General features: G+C 34.4%; 3 protein-coding genes and 1 non-coding gene across 6 annotated transcripts; 1 reads left to right on the plus strand and 3 right to left on the minus strand.

The window, feature by feature from the left end:
* Nucleotides 1–4,173: 4,173 nt before the first annotated feature.
* Trnar-ccu (transfer RNA arginine (anticodon CCU)) lies at nt 4,174–4,246 on the minus strand. Its single transcript has one exon. It is a non-coding gene; the product is annotated as a tRNA-Arg (tRNA).
* Nucleotides 4,247–4,290: 44 nt separating this feature from the next.
* Nucleotides 4,291–4,828, minus strand: LOC129905759 (small integral membrane protein 12-A). Its single transcript, XM_055981321.1, has 2 exons — nt 4,622–4,828; nt 4,291–4,545 (listed from the first exon to the last, which is right to left on the minus strand). The coding sequence occupies exons 1-2, from the start codon at nt 4,749–4,751 to the stop codon at nt 4,403–4,405; spliced, it is 273 nt and encodes a 90-aa protein (XP_055837296.1). The 5' UTR covers nt 4,752–4,828; the 3' UTR covers nt 4,291–4,402.
* Nucleotides 4,829–4,855: 27 nt separating this feature from the next.
* Nucleotides 4,856–6,637, plus strand: LOC129905757 (uncharacterized). Its single transcript, XM_055981317.1, has 3 exons — nt 4,856–5,009; nt 5,109–5,458; nt 5,518–6,637. The coding sequence occupies exons 2-3, from the start codon at nt 5,115–5,117 to the stop codon at nt 6,539–6,541; spliced, it is 1,368 nt and encodes a 455-aa protein (XP_055837292.1). The 5' UTR covers nt 4,856–5,009; nt 5,109–5,114; the 3' UTR covers nt 6,542–6,637.
* A 260-nt stretch (nt 6,638–6,897) lies between these two features.
* Nucleotides 6,898–11,548, minus strand: LOC129905758 (uncharacterized). 3 transcript variants are annotated; one of them, XM_055981319.1, is made up of 5 exons: nt 11,443–11,548; nt 11,287–11,354; nt 10,893–11,220; nt 10,642–10,832; nt 6,898–7,097 (listed from the first exon to the last, which is right to left on the minus strand). In XM_055981319.1, exons 3-5 carry the CDS (start codon nt 11,195–11,197, stop codon nt 7,030–7,032), a joined length of 564 nt encoding a protein of 187 aa, XP_055837294.1. In that variant the 5' UTR covers nt 11,198–11,220; nt 11,287–11,354; nt 11,443–11,548; the 3' UTR covers nt 6,898–7,029. The 3 variants fall into 3 exon arrangements, with proteins under 3 accessions (XP_055837294.1, XP_055837293.1, XP_055837295.1); XM_055981318.1 differs by having other exon boundaries at nt 10,893–11,232; XM_055981320.1 differs by having other exon boundaries at nt 11,275–11,354.
* Nucleotides 11,549–20,003: the final 8,455 nt, after the last annotated feature.

Below are 20,003 nucleotides of genomic sequence, written 5' to 3' on the forward strand. Positions count from 1 at the left end.
TAGAGCACTTCTGATTGTCGTAGAATCTTGAAATTTGGTAGAATGGTAGAGCTGGTAGTTTATACAAAGGAAAAAATTTTAAATTTGAGAATTTCAGGCAGGGGGCGTGGCAACCACCCATTTTCACTGAATTTTCATCAAATATAGAGATTTTATATTCTACAGCCATACCTTGCAAAAAGTAGTGAAATCACAACAAAAACATTACTGTTAAAAAAAGAGCCAAGTTCTCCTATGTTGAAATTATGCTGGCACAAAAAGTACTGAGATGTAAAAGTGTACCAAGTTCTAAAGTTTGGGTTCAAATTCGTATCAATAAAATTTTGATTGTTTACTTGGCAATTTTTGAAATAACTTTAAAAATCGATAATTAAGATAAATTGTCAAGAGAACAATCAAAATTTTATTGATACGAATTTGAACCCAAACTTTAGAACTTGGTACACTTTTACATCTCAGTACTTTTTGTGCCAGCATAATTTCAACATAGGAGAACTTGGCTCTTTTTTTAACAGTAATGTTTTTGTTGTGATTGCAATTTTCTCGAAAACGGCTCTAAAGATTTCGATGAAATTTGGTGTAGGCAATACTCTTATTGATTCTAACAAAATTGCGTTTTTAGTTTTTCTCAAAAAATTCGGAGAACGAAAATATGGCGTTGCCATTTTTCAAAAATTGTCATAATTTTTTAAGTTCATATTTTTCATCAAAGCATAAGGCAATTTTATTCAAAATTTATAGACATCATTTGTAAAATGTAAAAAAAAATGTAAAAAAAAGTTTTTGAAAAAAAAAATTTTAACAACTTAACTGTCCCCATAGAAACTCATTATAAAACCTCATATGTCCATCATTATATCATTATTCTCATCAACAACTCTATAAGTCCTATGAAGTACATTGGATTCATATAATTTATTTTTTCCCTTGCCACCAGAGTCAAATGAGTCATATATGATACATACACATATTTTCATAAAATAGAATTTACTGTCCCCATACAAACTCCTTCAAAATCATCTCTACGTCCAGTACTTTTTTTTTCAAAAATAAGCATTACTATTTACAAATAATGCTATTAGAATTGGTTTCTTACCTGAGTAATTGGTAAATATTGTTTAAAAAAGGGTTTAGTTTTATGCTCCTATATGATTCATGGACGTATGATATTTGATTTTCATCGCCACTAGTCCAATGAATCATATAGGAGCATAAAACTAAACCCTTTTTTAACAATATTTACCAATTACTCAGGTAAGAAACCAATTCTAATTGCATTATTTGTAATTGCATTATTTTTGTAATGAAAATGTGAAAAACTGACATTGATACCGCATAGGCTAGAAAAAGTTATAACTCATAAAGGTCAAATGGTCACGGAAATCAGTTTTTCACAAATATCTCGCGACCTATTTTTCGGAGGTCATCAGAGGGCATGGTTCGTCGTAAAACTATACACAATATAATTTTCTCTCTAAAATCAACCGTTTCGGGTGTAGAGCGCAGAGAAGATGAACTAGATTGCACTTGCACTGCTTATATTTTTTTGGTCTCATTTACTTATGATTATTATTTTTATATGGATTCTCTAAAAAAGTGCAAAAATGTACACATTAAGATAAAAAGTAATAAACAAAAAAAAAAAAATTTGTTTGGAAATTGTGTATGTTTCCCTTACTTCTTACCCCTTACAACAGCCTTGGCGAGTAAAAAATAAAAATTAAAAGCACGTATTAGTTGTTTGGCTCTATAATTAAAAAGTATTCATTCTATAGGAAAATTGTGAATTTAAAAAAGAAAGATAATATAATTTAATGTCAAAAACGTCCTTGCAAATTTTCTGTAAGACGAGTCGTTTTCGAGGTATTGATCAAAACGTATTTTTCAAAAGGGCTGTCGTGTGGAAAGCCGTACTAGACAAAACACATTATCAAGCCTCTTTTAATTACCCTGCATTCAAATTTGATGCCTCTACAATTTTGACTAGATTTGTTTTTTTCAGTCGCTGTACTATTAATGGTGTTTTAATTTTCTTATTATGTACCTACCCATACAATAATTGTGAATCGTAGTTAAAAAAATATTCTTCCATATAACTTCTCCCAAAATAAAAAAAAATCTTCAAAAAAATCAAAGATTTTTTAATGAAATAGCTTTTTTTGCTCAAATATTTTTCCAATTTTTTTGCAGTTTGGGAAAGTATTTCTTCTTTTCCTACACATTCATGAATAAATTATGTTCTATAGCCATATTTTCATATAGCAAACACATTTTTAGAAACACGTCTTTATGAATCATATATGACTCATGGACTCTAGAAACACGATACAGAAAACATTCTATGAGTCAAATAGGACTCATTGGACGTGGAGTGATGAATCCTTCAAATAAACAAAATAATATTGAACGTAGAGAGGGTTTTTAATTAGATTTTATGGGGACAGTGAAGTTGTTTTTAGTAAAATATGTATATGAGTCATATATGAAACATGGGACTCTGTAGGCTTGTGACAAAACATATATTTTGAGTCATATGGGACTCAGTGGACAGTTAAGTTGTTAATTTAATTTTTTTAACTTTCGATTTTTTTTAAATTATTTTTTTTTTCTCGACACTAAACAAAAATTTAAATTCCCAAAAGATATTTAAGACAAAGGTACTTTGAACTACAAGAGCAAGTACGTGCGACCCAGTCAAAAAGTATCGACTTTAGTAGCGATTTTAGTAGCGACTGCAAATGGTTGCAAGGAATTCGCATAAGCGGGGCAAAACTAATATAACAACTTTGATATTTGGGTCCCATTTGATATAGAAATTAAGAACAAATAAAAAAGTACGTATACGCCCTACTATTTTTTTTTTTTTTCATAAAAGCTATTTACTTGTTTAATATTTAATATTTTTTTTTTAGATGAAATAAAAATGTAGCTGGCTACATTAAACTGCAAAATATAATTTGTCTTTCTTCTGTCCGAAGTGATTCATGTTAAACATCTTATCTTTTTGCTTCGTTCATGTATAAAAAGATGCCTTCTCTGCATTGTATCCATTTGGACCTGGAGCGTCACGTGGGCCTCGGAACACAGACCGCCCCGCTTGCCGCAATGAGGTGTACGCCCCTAATTGCAGATAAAGGTTTTATTTGCTCTAATAATAATTTTTATATTTGAAAAACAAATCCGTTAAAATATTGCTTTTAATAGAAGAAATTGAAATATTTTCGAAAAGAATGCAAAATGTGACTTTTATACCACTTCCAGTAGTTATAGCAGCTCATTTTTTCAAGAGAAACTTAAGAACGTGCTATTGGCAGTTTATACAAGTTGGTGTGGTTTTGAGTTGTTATCTGTTCAGAAAACCCAACACGTTACTTGACACCATTCACCATCGAGTATATTAGGCAGATTTTGATTTAGTTCAATCCAACCACTTTGTATTTTGCAAGTTTGCAAAACAAAACTTTTCTGCAAAGTAAAAGTGCATAGTGTTTCACCAAACATTAAAAGTTCCCCACTTTATACTTTGAAAATTTTTATGATTTTTTTTGCAAAGCAAAAAGTGCGGGCGCTGCATCAACTAAAAATGGAACTTTGCGTAATTTGAAAATTTGCAAAGTAAACTTTCAAGACAATTGAAACATTTTTATTTCTTTTGTTAATCAGCGGAAAAATTATATTAAAATGGAATTTTTGAAATTTTATGAACGAAATCAAAGAATTCTTCGCTAATTTGCAAGACTTTGCGCTCTTTAGAAAAGTACTTTGTGCTTTGCAAATTTGTGCAACAAAATTTGAAAAGAAGGAACTTTTGTTTTACTTTTCAAAAAAATGATTTCCTCCTTGCAAATTGGAGTTTGGTGCAACAGAATTTGCAAAGTTAAAGTGTCCAGGTCTAGAAAAAGTGTTAGTATATTCGAAACCAGAAGCCAAAATGAGCTAAAAAAAAACATTTCAAAAACTTCATCCAAATCAAAATAACATACTTATTTATTCAAGAGGTCTTATGTTCAAAACTTAGGTCAAAATTATAATAGAACCACAAAACAAAGCTACTCCAAAAAGTTTTCAAAAGAAGAAAAAACTATCTTTCCATTCATAAACAAAATTCTATCCCTTTTATCCAGTAATAGTCATAGAAAACGAAGAAATTAAAAAAAAAAAAATTATTCTCTTTACCCCAGATGGGACTCGAACCCACAATCCCCGGCTTAGGAGGCCGATGCCTTATCCATTAGGCCACTGGGGCGGTGAAGACTTCATCGTCTAATTTTAAACATGATACAACAAAAATTTATAATTTTCCAGTTCTTATTTTATATTTTTCATCAACATTCTCGTTAATTTCGTAACAATCATTCACATTTCACAAAAATTATCTTAAAATTTTAAATTAATCAATTCTTTAAGCATTAACTTTTTTCTGCAAAGAAGGCGATAGATTTCGCTCGAGAACATTCTCATTTAGCCTCAGTTTCTCAACTATCGCAGCATTGTCCAAGGTGTTTTCGCTAGCCAAACGTTCGGCGCGGTTTTCTTGAATAGATTCTGAAAATGTCATTTTTTATTTATTGCATATTAATTCATGAAAATTATTCAAAACTTTGTAAATTGAAATACTAACTGCTGTAAGGCGTATATTTGTCGGATAGAAGGCTTTCCAAATTGTATCCGATTGCTCCAACAACACAGGCAATTGGAAGTGTTATTAATACCGCATTGGAGCGTAAAAGTCCCATGATTATTGGCCACATTTTAAATATATTTTTATTTATTTTGTTTTGGGGTGAATTTAATTAAATTTATTTTGTTGTGAAATATTTTAATACAAAAATATTGACAACTGACCCATGTGCCCCTGCGGAGAGTAGTTGCAACTATTTATACACATCAAAATATCAGAAATTGCGGGAAACATATGAAAATTGAGTGGTGCTTTAATAAAAATTATTTATAAACAATAAATAAAGTATTAATTTACAAATAAAAACTTGTATTCGTAAAAAGAAAAGGTAAAACTATAAATTAGAAACAAAATTCTATTGAAAATCGAAGCTCGTGTTCCATAAAGTGCCGTGTCAGTGAATGTAATCTTTTTTGTTATATTCCAGACAACCATGCCTGCTAACAATGGACACTGTGGGGTTCCCCAGTGCAACTCATATCGGAAGGATGGAATATCGATGTTCCATCTCCCAAAAGATGTTCGGGAGTCTCCTATTCTTTTGAAGAAATGGTCCGGGACTCTTCGGATGGGAAAACAATTTCCGAAACAATTTTTTATATGTGAGTTGCATTTCCATAAACATCAAGTCCTGAGGCGAAATAAAGGCAACGCTAAATCACGACCGGTTTTAGTAAAGGGTGCGTTTCCCTCGCAAAACCTTCCCAAATCTGTGGTAAAAACCAATCAAATAAGATCTAGAAGAATTTTGTCTAGAGCTTTGTCCATTGCTAGAAGGTATTATTCGATTTGTTTATATTATATATGTAAATATTAATAATAAACATTTTTTCTAGTCGAAAATGTGAAGAACATGATCATGGAGAAGGGAATGTCGGAGAAGAAACGAATAGGATTGACAACGAGGATGAGGATGCTGAAAATATTGGTGGTACTGACGACATTTGCAGTCGCTTTTGCAATAAAGGCATTCAAGTGAATTTAAATCCAACTATTGTAAGCTCCTTGTGCGACACGGATAAAAAACTAAAAACGTTTACAGGACTAGATGGTTTAAGTACTTTAGATGCATTAGTAAACGCATCTTTTAAGTTACGAAAAGAAGAAACTCCTTACATGTCAATGAGAGACAGGATTATTCTAACCATGTCCAAACTTAAAAATAATTCCACTTTCGCATACTTGGCCGTTTTGTTCCAAATCAGCGAGAAAACAGCTAAACTTTATTTTGTCGATACAATAAAGCATTTAGCCAAAATAGTTGGACCCTTGATATACTGGCCGACAAGGGAACAAAATGCGAAGAGGATGCCTAAATGCTTTGAGTATTTTCAAAATGTAAGGACAATTTTAGACTGCACGGAGATGAAGACGGTAACGTTCCGATGCCTTAAATGTAGAACTGGAGTTTATTCACAATATAAGGGAGCAGCCACGCTTAAAGTGTTGATTGGAATTTCACCATCGGGAGCTATAAACTTTCTGAGCAAAGTTGCCAGTGGAAGATCTTCGGATAAGGCGATATTTAACCGCTCAGATCTTCTTTCGAAACTGGAACCAGGAGACGCAGTAATGGTCGACAAAGGCTTCATGATCGGCGATGAGCTCAATAAAGCGGGAATTGAAATGATAAGACCTAAATTTCATTTCGAACCTTTTTCGGGAGAAGATGTGAGAAGAAACACTAGAATTGCTGCAGCGAGAGTACATGTGGAAAGGAGATTTGCTAGACTTAAAATGTTCAAAATACTATCAGATAAAATCCATTCATCAGTTATACCATATATAGACGACATTATGATAGTTTTATGCGGTCTATCAAATTATGGTACACCTATATTAGATGATAGCAAATTTTAAATATAAAAATAAAAGACATTTTTTGAAAATACTATTAGCATTTATTTTGTATTATTTTTTAAAAACATAACACCTTAAACCTAACTTTTTTTTAATACAAATACAAATAAATACAAAAATAACTAAATTTCAAGTCTTTTAAATTGGACGGACATTGGTTTCAGCTTCATGTTTTGAATAAAATTTATTATATAACTTAAAAGAAACAAAATTGTAATGCAAAACACCACAAAAGAATACAATGCGAATAAGACAGTAGAAAATATCGCAATATATATTACATACAAAAAAAAAAACAAAAAATACAACAGGTACTAGAAAAAACCATAATTAATACTATACTTTAAAGTAATCAGAATACTGTCGACTTAGTAGCGAAAAATTGTTAGTAAATAAAAAAACAAAAAAGCACAATTAAAAATATACTTTACACTTTACAAGCAATAACAAAACAAAAACTGTCGAATTAAAGAAACATTTTTATAGAACTAAAAAAAAAACACAGATAATTTCAATGGAGGATCCTTCATCATGATAAAAACGCATCGTAAATTACCTAAAATAAAAAGAAGTTAAAAATATAACACACTATTTTTTTTATACCTTACCCTAATTTTAAATTTGCTTAGTTAGATATGCTCCAGTTCAATTATATGAGAAATCAAAAAGGAAAGTTGGAACCCAAAAATAGAAAAATTAAATTCTTACCATCACCACAAATGGGACCTTTGAAGGTAATTCAATAAACAACAATGAAACTAGTATCCATCGTACTGACTCACAACAAATGCAAAATAAAGGGTTTAGTTTCTTATAAAAAAGTTGTACTTTGTTGCAGCGTTATTCCTTTTGTAAAAATGGAGTAATTTGTTCAAAGTATATATGGCAAAGTTTCTTTATATACAGTTCTAGAAATTCATTATCCTTGTAAATTTGTATAACTTCGTAAGAGTTATCAAATGAGGAGTAGATAACTAAGTCGCACAATTCCAAATTCAATACCACCAAGCCGAGCTGAATTTGACCATAATAAGCATGACGTTTCTTTAAATCATATTTGCCGTTTTCTATGAAGAGAAAATTAAGATGCGGCAGAAGGTGATTTGTTGTCATATCTTTTCCCTTCACTGGAGATTTAATTTCAACAAGGCGAAAACCATCGCCGTCGAAAGCAACCCCATCTGGACTTACAGCCAGGAATGGAAGGTTGTAAGATATGACTAGGCCAACTTCAAAAAGGCAATACTTTTTGCCATACAACTTTTTGGCTAGTTTCTCAGCCTGTTGTCCATATCTGGTAGCATCGTTGCCCTTGAAACTGTTCTCGTATGCTGACTTCAGTTTTTTTGGCCAATCTGGAGTTTTATTATAAGAGTACGTGAACAGTTTATAAGCAATGCTACCAGTTATCCTGAACTTTCGTTCCAGAAGCCATCGTGCATTGTTTTGACACAAGGTTTCTTGGCAAATTGTAGCGATTTCAGCTTTTGTTTTCTTTATCTTTAATAAAATATTCAGTTGTTGAGGAGATGAGAAGGTTTGAAGATATGGTAAAAAAAGCTCTAATCCATCAGATTGCGTGATTAATTTAAAAAATTCTTGTATTTCAGGTTGTTGAGCTAATCTTGATGTTTCTTGACTAGGCGCTTGTGCCATTTGATCTTCTCGAATCTCCTCGGAATTTCTTGAATTTGGTAAAAAATACCTGTTTATCTCACAGTCAGGACGGGCTGTAAACATTTTACAAATAAATTTACAAATGCGTTTATTTAAGGACCTATTATAAAATTTCAAACTCAAAACCATTTGTTTCATCCAAATACAGCAAGTGGTTGTGAAATCAGAAGTATTTCTATGTGGCACTTTCTAAAAGTTATTTTATTAAAAAAAATCTGAAACTGTTGCCTTTATTTCATAACTAAATATTATAATTAGAAAAACGGAATGGTTTTGTTTTGAGTCCCTAACAATTTCTCCAACCAAGAATAAACAAAAAATTTGTATTCCAACACAATAAGAATACTATTTTGTTTGATTTGCATTTAAAAGTAATTTTGAATGCTTTAGAAAATTTAAAAAAAAAATGACTAAATTACTTTTAGATGGAATTTTTTTTTTTTTTTTTTTTTTTGAAAAAGGTTCTTATTAGAATAATAGTAATTTCGATTGGCAGTCCGGAATCATTCTGAAAGCGTTTTATTCGCACAAAACTGACAGTTTTGTATGAATAAAATTTTTTCAGAATGATTCCGGACGCTTCCGGACTGCCAATCGAAAACGCCATAAGTTGGTATTCCACGAAATTCGAAGTTAGTAAGTTATTTTGGAATGACAAGGCTTTTGTCGCCCATTGTAGGATATCGTTTCCAAAATGGTATAAAACTTTTCTCTAGCTTATGTACTTTGGCAGAGTCAGGCAGACCCATATTGGGTTTGAGCATATTTCAGTTAAATGCCTTTTACTGAAAATTGAAATTGCTCGTGGGACTGAAATTTTTTTTTAGAGGCTTTTGAAAAAATCTTTTAATGCAGGATTTTTAACGACAAGATAACGTTTCCAAAATGGTATAAAACTTTTCTCTAGCTTAAGTACTTTGGCAGAGTCAGGCAGACCCATATGCTGAAACCCAGTATGGGCTTGCCAATATTGGGTTTCAGCATATGGGTCTGCCTGACTCTGCCAAAGTACTTAAGCTAGAGAAAAGTTTTATACCATTTTGGAAACGTTATCTTGTCGTTAAAAATCCTGCATTAAAAGATTTTTTCAAAAGCCTCTAAAAAAAAATTTCAGTCCCACGAGCAATTTCAATTTTCAGTAAAAGGCATTTAACTGAAATATGCTCAAACCCAATATGGGTCTGCCTGACTCTGCCAAAGTACATAAGCTAGAGAAAAGTTTTATACCATTTTGGAAACGTTATCTTGTCGTTAAAAATCCTGCGTTAATAGATTTTTTCAAAAGCCTCTAAAAAAAAATTTCAGTCCCACGAGCAATTTCAATTTTCAGTAAAAGGCATTTAACTGAAATATGCTCAAACCCAATATGGGCTTGCCTCACTCTGCAAAAGTATTCAAAATCGTGCATTATTAGATTTTTTATGTCGTTTTTACTTTTAATATATATTTAAAAAATCGTAATGCCTTTTTTGTTTCCGTTCTCATTCCAATTCCAGGGAAAACTAACCGAAAGTAACCAAAATACCAAGTTATTAACGTAAATAGTACGAGACATAGCAAAAATACCATATGTAGGAAATATACGAAATATACGAAACATATGAATATACGAAACATGCGAAACATACGAAATATACCTTAAGTAACGATATCGTTGATGCGGGTACTAGAACCAAAAGTAACGTATATATGCGGGTATTCATTTTGTCGTTACTTTTACAGCCCTATCCCGAAATGATTATTTACAATTTCGAGCTTTTGAATAATTATGAGCAAAGAAAAATTATTATATCCATTTATTCCAGTAAACTACTATATCAGTAAACATGATGCAGCTGTTTTATATTTTGTATGTCGTAAAGACTCCGTGGAGTTGTGGAGTTAAAAGCTATATCAAAACTAATTTCAATTGTTTGATATTTTTAAATGAAGTCAACAAAAAAGTTATTTTTTTTTTATTTATTTACGCATTCATGCAAAGTGAAATTTTCATACAGAAATACACTATTTTTCAAAAGGATGAAAAATTGTCAAAAAACAACTTTATTTATTTTTGTGGCAAGTAGGTACATAGGAGCAATTTTTTTTCGAATCAAATGCAACTAAATGTGCTTTTAGAAATGAACATTAAAGTAATTTGTATTTCATTTCAAATTTGATTTCACTTCCCATTGAAAGCAGCATACTAGGCAAGTATAAATTCTGTGGTCACAATCAATAATCGTCTAAGTTAAGAAAAAAAAGTGGGCTTATGCTTGCCATTTTTTCAATCTACATCCACATCGAATTAAAAAAATATTGAGTTCTTTCTGAGGCAAACCAAAAAATGGGTACCAATACAGTGAAACTAACTCAGTTTTTTCTTTTTTGATTCAAGCGGTTATTGGTTGTGGCCACCGAATTAGGGTTTTATTTAAACTTACCAGCAAGTAAACCTTGAAAAATTTCTTTTTGAATATCTTCATTCACAACATCCTCGAAAACTTTTATCTGTCTTCGGCAGTGGCAGAGATCACTTGCATCTACGGAGCAAAACTGAGTGGCAAACTGCTTGCCTAACTTACCCCACTTTTGGGTTATCTCCGTAGAACTTATTATATCTAAGTGTGGATATCTGTATAATGAAAACAAATAAAGATAAAGGTAGGTATATATTTGGTTTTAAATTAATTACTTGTGGATATAAATTAGGCAAGCAGCTATGTGTTTGCACTTACTGCCACAGCCAGCTTTGCAGGAGCAAGTGCATGTCCATGAGAGATGATCTTTATGAAGAGTTTTCAATTTAACTTCATGGGGCTTCGAGGTCATGGAAGAGACAGCAACAACTATGGCTGTGACTTCGTTTGTAGAAGGAGGTGGTGATAGGCCAATAGCATACACCCAGCCTGCCTTCACTATTTCCTCTCCTTCCTTAATGGACCTCTTCACCCCATCAAAGTACTGCACTATGTCATAGAATGAAATAGAAATATCCATTTGGGTGGATTCTGCACTTAATCCTGGAATTGTGACTTATTTTCAATTGTTTACATAAAATTGTTTGTATATAATACGTATGTACTCACGGAATACAGCAGTCTTTGGATCTTTGTTTTCGCTTTTGGCTTTCAATTTTTTGGTTAGAACTTGAGTGCTATGGAAATAGAAAATATCAATTAAGTTATTCAGATATATTTTGTTTAAAATGAAATTAGTTAATATTTTTTATTTAATTATTTTACCTGATTGAAAACACATGTAATGCTTATGGATCCCGATTTTTGATGTGTATACGTAGTTGCTTCTACTTCCCACTAGTGTCGCATTTTGACTTTTCTAGTTGTCAATGGATCCCGATTTTTGATGTGTATACGTAGTTGCTTCTACTTCCCACTAGTGTCGCATTTTGACTTTTCTAGTTGTCAATAACCGGACCAAAAGTTGACAAGTTCACATGTCAAAAACATATGGTTAGTGATTTTTTTTTATGCTTTTGACATTTTTCCTTATTGTTCCTATCGAATAAAAGAGGGCGCCATCAAAAGTATCTATTTTACACTGCACAAAAAAGAAAAGTGGACAAAAAAAATGTTAAAAATGAAGCAACAAAACTTCAATTTACATAAACTTAAGCCTAGTATGCAGATCGGGAAAAATTTTATTTCTCATACAAATTTTTTCTCGGGACAAATTTTGTCTTGCATTGACCTATTATAGGTCAATGTTGTCTTGAATATTTTTCCAAGCAGCACGCAGTTCACGCGCAAAATTTAAATATTTGGAGCCGCTGTAAAGAAAAAGTATCCATTTAATTTTGCGCGGAAATGTTCGAAGCATTATTCTGCCGGCAAAAATTGTGACAAGGAATAAAAATAAAACAAAATTGAAAAAAAAATTCAAACAAAATTAAGGTGGATTCTTTAATAAAATACTAATTATGTACCTACTTGGAAAGTGAAGACGAAGCAAATACAACTCAGAATCAAATCAAAAACAAAACAAAAAAAAATAATTTAATTTGCAAGAAGAAAAAACTGCCCTATTGTTGCCACTCCCCATGTGATTGGCACCTTGAGTTTAAAAACCATTTACAGCTACTATTTTATTTCTTTTTTGTTTAAAAATTCACTCTTCCCGCCTTTTTTGTCATATTCTTAGCAAAGGAGTTATCAAGGGGCACGGTAGTGCCCAGCCAAGTTCTCTACCAACTTTGGCACTACACCCTTATTTACAGGAAACAACTCAGGCCATTTTCGACCCCCTCTAACTTCCACACCAAAGATGATAGAAATTTCAAACTCGCTACATTTATTGAACATACTCCTCACAAAATTTCACCCTTTTACGATGAGTAGTTTCTGAGATATAGGGCTTCAAAAATCCGCAAAACCGTAACTGACTGACTGAATGACTACTGACTCACTCACTCACTGACAGATCATCAAAATTATGGAGAACTTCCCGTTAACGTAGAAACTTGAAATTTTACACGGTGATAGGACCTGTGGTGTATTCAAAGGGAAAAATTTGAGATTTTCAATTCAGGGGGCGTGGCATCCGCCCATTTCCGCTGAATTTTCATTAAATATTATAGAGCACTTCTGATTATCGTAGAATCTTGAAGTTTGGTAAAATGGTAGAGCTGGTGGTTTATACAAAGGAAAAAATTTAAAATTTGAGAATTTTAGCCAGGGGGCGTGGCAACCGCCCATTTTCACTGAATTTTCATCAAATATAGAGTTTTTAAATTCTACAGCCATACCTTGCAAAAAGTAGTGAAATCACAACAAAAACATTACTGTTAAAAAAGGAGCCAAGTTCTACTTTGTTGAAATTATGCTAGCACAAAAAGTACTGAGATGTAAAAGTGTACTAAGTTCTAAAGTTTGGGTTCAAATTCGTTTCAATAAAATTTTGATTGTTTACTTGGCAAATTTTGAAATAATTTTAAAAATCGGTAATCAAAAGAAAAATTGTTTGTTTTTCAAACAAACATCTAAGCTTTCTACATCTTTTATTAAGGTTTTTTTTACTTTTTAGAAGACCAAAGTTGTTAGCCTTATGCCAACTTTTCACCAGTTGCCCTGCCATGAGTCGTAGGTACGGGTAAGACATCTACAAAAAGAGCTCGAATTTATCAAATTTAGGTCCAATTTATTCACTCTCCATTATATTTAAAGGCCCCATTAAAAATAAAAAATCTGTCAAATTACATACAAATTTTAAAATTTCCCGTTTTTAATGGAGACTTTAAATTTAATGGAGTGTGAATAAATTGGGCCTTAAACAGTTTTCATCAAAAGTAAACAAAAAAAACATTTTTTTTGTAATAACAACCTACCATAAATTATACCACCGGAAAAGCATTTCAGAAATGTGATTATAAAAATAGTTGAAATTTTGCACAAATAAAGCCTTAACTACTTTGGCTCAAAAAGTGAAAAAGTACATAAGTGAAAATTTTCAAACGCATTTTTGTATGGTTTTTCGGGCTAGAAAATTAAAATAAATGATGGAGAATGCTTATTTTTCCCTCCAAAAATCAATTTGTAAACTCTTTTTTACAAAAAAATCCCGCTAGCGAGAAAAAAAATATTTTCACTTTTGTACTTTTTCAAAAAGTAGTGAATGTAGTTAAGCCTTAAGTCCTATTTTTCTTTTAAATTTACTTTATCTATCCATCAAGCTTTTAAAAACTCCAAAAAATAAGAAATGACTTTAAAATACCCCTTAAATTGGCCTTAGAAAAAAAATCCGTATCAGACTTTATTTTTTTTCTTTTGAGCCCTACTAATGATCAAATTTAAAGTTCACGTTAATATTTATCTGAATTCAACAAATTTCACCATACCAAAAACCACTTTGTGCCTGGCTACACAGTGATTTTTCAATCGATTGAAAAATCACCAGGCCAGTGCAAAAGGAAAGAGAACACCGGATTGGACGTTTGGTGCGCCAATTGCCAAAAGGAAGGACATCCAGCCAGCTTTAAGGGATGCCCAACACTAAAGGCTAAGCTCACAGAGAGAAACACCATGAAAGCAGAGAAAAAGGCTCAGCAAGAGTTTGCTGCTAAATCAGCCTGTGCGCTGACCCGCCCAGCAAGCACGAGGCCCAAAAAGCACGAGGAGTTAAAGCTACCGCAGCAACAACAACACCAAAACCAACAAGCACCAAGAGCCATATCCAGCAGCAGCCACAACAACAGCAAGCAAGGACCCCAGCTAAAACTATCCCTGTCAAGGCAGGGCCAACGAAGACATCAAGATCAGGGTCAACCTCAACACCTCCATCGATGAACCTCAACAACGAAGTAGAGCGCCTCTTCGGGGATAATCTCCACACAGTGATGCAGAAAGCCCGGAGTGCCGTTCCACCCAATTATCGGCAACTAAGTGAGGGAGATAAGTCCGCGGCCTTAGCCACCTTCATATTTACCTTATGCCATTAAAGAAGCTCCGCATACTGACGTACAATGTCAATTCATTGTACAGCCTGGAAAAGAGGACATCATTTAATTTGTTCATGAAGAACAACAATCCAGACATCGCCCTCATCAGCGAAACCAACGTGACAAGGAAGAACAACATCGATATCCGGGGATACAACACATATCGGCAGGATAAAACGGAGAACCGCAGAGGGACCGCAATATTTGTTAAGAAGAATCTAAGCACCAGTGAAACCATCATCACAGGACTCCTCACCAGTGAAGCCACAGCTATCAACTTAAACACAGGGAGAGATGAATCATTGACGATTATCAGCGTTTACTTCAAGTGCAGTTCCAACGCCAGAGGCATCCATAAAGATCTGCAAACCCTCAACGGCATCCTCTCAAGAAGCACTTATGGACTCATCGGCGGTGATTTTAACGCTAGACATCAACTCTGGATGGATACAACATTTAGCGCTGGAGGCAAAGCGATAGCCGACTGGCTAGATATTAACAGTTCTCAACACTCCCTAGTTCCAGTTTCCCAACCGAAACCAACCTACCCGAGAACACCATCAACCCTGGACTTTTTCCTTTCAACTTCAAATCTCATTCATATAGAACCAGACTTCAGCAACTTCACCTGTTCAACAGTACCCAGCGACTCGGATCATGAAGCAGTACAACTAATAATCAAGCTTCACCATCCTATTTACGTTATAGAACAACCAGTAGCACACTTCATTAACTACAGACGTCTAGATGTAGACAGGCTGCAGAGGGATGTCGAACAAACCGTGACACTGCCTCCACAAAACAGGAACTTGGAGAATACTGAAATTGATGCTGCTATTGACTCCCTGGAAATAGCAATCACGAGAGCACTGGACAGTCAAAAGCAACCGAAGACATCAAAAGACCGCTATCAACATCTTCCTGAACACGTGCAAAACCTGTACGCACATAGACAACGGTTAAGGTAGCGTCTCCAAAGGATTCACCAGCGGGAACTGAACACATCAAATCCAAACTACCGAACGCTGTGGAGTTAACTTCAATGCACCAATATCATGCTGCGAAACTCCATTCAGCACTTCAACAACACACAATTCCAGAAGAGACTACAGTCAATAAAGCCCGGGCCTGATGCCTTCAAGAACATCAACCGAATCGTCGGTCAGAAGTCACCAATCCCGGAAGTCATAAATACCAACAATGGAGAAGCAACGACATCGCAGGAAAAAGCAGAAGGATTTGCAGTCCACTTCGAAAGTAACTTCACACCGAACCCTTCTGTAGTCCCGGTCTTCTTAGAGGAAGTCGAAGCATCCATCCAAAGGACCTTATTACCTAACAACGATAAAGCAACATTCAGCGACTCCAATCCTGCAAGTGAACCAACTGACAGCCCAAACCTGAGTACCCCAGAAGAGATTGCCGAAATAATTAACCTATCCAAACCGAAAAAATCAGCTGGACCGGATGGTATCTCCAACTTCATCATAAAGAGTCTCCCGCAAACAGTGATAATCTTCTTAGCTATCATCCTCAACAACTGCATAAACAACTGCTACTTCCCACAGAAATGGAAAACTGCAAGAATTGTGGCGATTCCTAAGAAAGGTGCTAGGAACATCATCTCCAATTACAGGCCAATCTCTCTTCTCAACAATCTTAGTAAGCTCTTGGAAGAGCTGACACTAAGGAAGCTGAAGAAGTTCTGCAGCGATAACAACATCATCCCAGACATGCAGTTTGGTTTTCGGGAGAAGCACTCCACACTGCATCCGCTCATGAAGTTCCACCAAGACATCACCTCAGCTTTAAACAACAATCAAGTTACTGTCGCATGCTTTTTGGATGTCGAAAAAGCCTTTGACAGCGTATGGATAGATGCTCTTATCCATAAACTTCATTTACTAGGCTTTCCTTTGGCACTAATTAAAATTATTTTTTCTTTTCTCTCTTCCAGAAACTTTTTTGTGCAAGTGGACGATCGGAAATCACCAATGAAAGTCATTAGAGCTGGAGTTGCTCAAGGATCCAAACTTGGCCCCTTCCTTTACAGCATCCTGACGTCAGACCAACCACCTGCAAGTGAGTGCGAGAACCTGCTTTACGCGGACGATTCACTCACTTACTGCAAGTCCATCTCGCCAACAATAGCTGCCAGGAAAGTCGAAGCTCACATTCGGAAACTGTATGAGTTCTACAGTAAATGGGGTATCCGAATAAACTCATCCAAGTCGGAACTACTGTGCCTTAGACGATCAGGAGGAAGAGGCAGTCGATCGGCTGGAAGCTGTAGAAGCATCACATTGACACTTCCAGATGGAACTAGACTGCCAGCCAAACGCAACGCCAAGTACTTAGGAATCAACTTTAACGAGCTCCTCAGATTCAACAATCACTCCCGTTTGGTCCTCAAAAAAGCCAACTTTGCTTTCCATCGCCTTCACCCTCTGATGAAAAGAAGAACAGGATTGAGTCAACCAACGAAACTCTTGATCTACAAGCAGCTTCTGCGACCAGTCATTGCCTACAGCTTTCCAGTATGGTACACCATCTCCAAGACAGCCATGAAGGAACTACAAATGTTCGAGAGAAAAATACTGAGGATTTGCACTGGACTCATCTTTGACCGACAGCGGCAGAAATACTATAGCAACAAGCGACTCTACGAGGAAGCAAAAATCATACCACTGGACAAGTATCTACTGCAATCGGCGAAGGTACTGGTAGGAAATATCGCCAACCATCCCAATCAACTGATGAGAAGAATGACAGCCCAACAACGACATCCGGAACCTAAGTACCTTTGTGCTTTGGATATACTGGCTGAGAACATAATTTCAATGGACAACGAAGAAGTTAACTTTTACGCCGACACCCAGTCGGCTTACTACCGTGGCTAACGCCAACCAAACCAACCCAACTCAACCAACCCCACAACTGGACATCCGGGTCTGAACACCCCGAGGACAACCTAGTCAGCAGACTTTAAATTAAGTTTATCCATGTATAATATTTCTTTATATTTTATAACTTAGTCATTGTATAAGGTTAGGCCCCCTCTGTGCCAACAAAATTTTGTATCTATCAATGAATCTTAGACATAAGTTAATTTTAAGTCAATTGTAAATAACAAGTTCAATAAAAACAAAATTGAAAAAAAAAAATTGATTGAAAAATCACATGCGGTGGCTACACATACTGTTGTGCCCAATCACGTTCCACTTTTACATTTTCTACACGGAGAAAAATGAATCTAGTATTTTATACTCCATATGACTAGTAAGGAAATTAAAATAAAAAGCCCTAGATTTTAAGTAAAATTTACTTTACGTATTGAACATTTCTTGGCTCCGTAAAGTAATTTTTACAAGAAAATTATGGTGAACAAAATAAAGTAGTATAAGTGAACACGATCTCCTAGGTCGTCACCGGACGCGACGATCGCACATGTCGTCGGTCGTCGTCATCACGTCGTAAATATCATCGTCGACACATAGCATGATATGCTGACACGACGACTTCTATAAACGAAGTCGTTCACACCGTCGTCAGCTACAAGCAACAGGTAGGCAATGAAATATCTTGCACACGCTGCAAAATATTATCATTGCAATAGCAGGGTAGAATAGCATTAAGTTAGAATGTAAGTCTTTAGTCTTTAAAGAGATTCGAATAAAATATCATATACCAAATACAAACGTATTATTATTACTGGCGCCCAACTTATAAAGAAGCTGAACCCACCAAGAAGCTGAACCAAGATTATTTGGAAATAATTAAATATTTTATTGAAGCTGCATCATATTTTATTAAATAAATTCGGAAATGTAAGAAAAAATTATTATTTTATCAAATTAAGTATTACATCATCAAATTAATTTATTATCTTAACATAACAGTGTAAGCAAGTGTTATTTTGTGCTTATGAAATTTCATGGGAGATTCTAGTAAAAGCTTAGATGAAGCTTTAGAAAGACTAGGATATTTAAGAATTAGTGGTCATATAGTAACTAAAGAACAGAAAGAAGCAATGAACGCGGCAGAATTAAAAATTGTGATTGAGGCTGCCGTTCGTGGTGCTTTAACTACACAAAAGGAGGAGTTCGAAAAAAAACTTAATGAAACTATTGAGTTTTTAAGTGTTAGTAATAATAGTGAAAATAAAATAGAAGTTTTTAAGGATATTGAAATTAGAGAGGGTGTTAAATGTGAGGAAACCCTAGACATAGTCAAATCGTTGCCCGAATTCGAGGGAAAACAGGGCACTTATGTTTCTTGGCGTCAAGCCGTACACGCCGCCTATAAAGTATTTGAGAAATACGATGGTAGTTCCAGGCACTATCAAGCGGTTGGGATAATTAGAAACAAAATAAGAGGTCCGGCCGATGCCGCTCTAGCTTCATTCAATACAGTTTTAAATTTTAAAGCTATTATAGCTAGGCTAGATTTTACGTACGCCGATGTTCGTCCGATTTATTTAATTGAGCAAGAACTCAGTACATTGCGGCAAGGGAACTTTACCGTTCTAGAATATTATGACGAGATTGAAAAAAAGCTTACCCTCCTTACAAACAAAACTAATATGTCATATGACAGTGCATTAGCCACTGCTTTCAACGAAAAATATAGATCTGACGCTCTGCGAGTGTTTATATCAGGTTTGAGGAAACCATTGAGTGACGTTTTATTTTCGGCTCGTCCAACTGACTTGCCCAAAGCACTAGCATTGGCTCAAGAAATAGAGTCGAACAACGAAAGGTACTTATTTGCAACAAATTTTGCACGTAATTTTGAAGAAAAACGCTCACAGAATAAATATCAAAATAAAAATTACTACGGTAATAACTTTGACAATCAGGCTAATAACTCTAAAAAGAATCCTTATTTCAGTCAAGATAGATCGAAGAACAGTCAATTTCTTTCAAATAATAATAATAATAATCATCAATATAAAATTAGTAATGAGCCTGTTGAGGAAATGGATGTTGACCCAACATCTTCGCGATTTAGACAGCCTACAAGCTTTGAACAAAACAAAAGTGGTATCAATTCATACAACAAAAGCCAAGTGTTCAAAAGACCAAATAGTGTTCAGAGACAATCTGGACAAAGACGTCAGAGGTTAAATCACATCTGGCAGGATAATCCTTCTCAGAGGGAAGAGTTTGACTATCAGTCCTTGGCAGAATCACAATCAAATGAATTTGAAAGTGAAATACCAAATTCTGACTACGTCCATTTTTTAGGGGAAGATCCCTCCTTCCATTCATCCAGCGAAAAGTAGGAGGGATATTAATGAAGTTTTTAATTGACACTGGAGCTTCGAAAAACTATATTAAGCCGCTACGCCAA

The sequence above is a fragment of the Episyrphus balteatus genome, chromosome 1 (assembly GCF_945859705.1).
Source record: "Episyrphus balteatus chromosome 1, idEpiBalt1.1, whole genome shotgun sequence".
NCBI lineage: Eukaryota > Metazoa > Arthropoda > Insecta > Diptera > Syrphidae > Episyrphus > Episyrphus balteatus.

What these genes read in the sequence shown, in the direction of transcription:
- LOC129905757 (XM_055981317.1), top strand. Translation starts at nt 5,115, where the DNA reads ATGCCTGCTAACAATGGACACTGTGGGGTTCCCCAGTGCAACTCATAT. An exon ending in GCTTTGTCCATTGCTAGAAG is followed by an intron (nt 5,459 to 5,517) that starts GTATTATTCGAT and finishes CATTTTTTCTAG; the next exon opens with TCGAAAATGTGAAGAACATG.
- LOC129905759 (XM_055981321.1), bottom strand. Translation starts at nt 4,751, where the DNA reads ATGTGGCCAATAATCATGGGACTTTTACGCTCCAATGCGGTATTAATA. An exon ending in CAAATATACGCCTTACAGCA is followed by an intron (nt 4,546 to 4,621) that starts GTTAGTATTTCA and finishes TGACATTTTCAG; the next exon opens with AATCTATTCAAGAAAACCGC.
- LOC129905758 (XM_055981319.1), bottom strand. Translation starts at nt 11,197, where the DNA reads ATGGATATTTCTATTTCATTCTATGACATAGTGCAGTACTTTGATGGG. An exon ending in TGCCTAATTTATATCCACAA is followed by an intron (nt 10,833 to 10,892) that starts GTAATTAATTTA and finishes TTCATTATACAG; the next exon opens with ATATCCACACTTAGATATAA. An exon ending in TTTTCAAGGTTTACTTGCTG is followed by an intron (nt 7,098 to 10,641) that starts GTAAGTTTAAAT and finishes TTTTTATTTTAG; the next exon opens with GTAATTTACGATGCGTTTTT.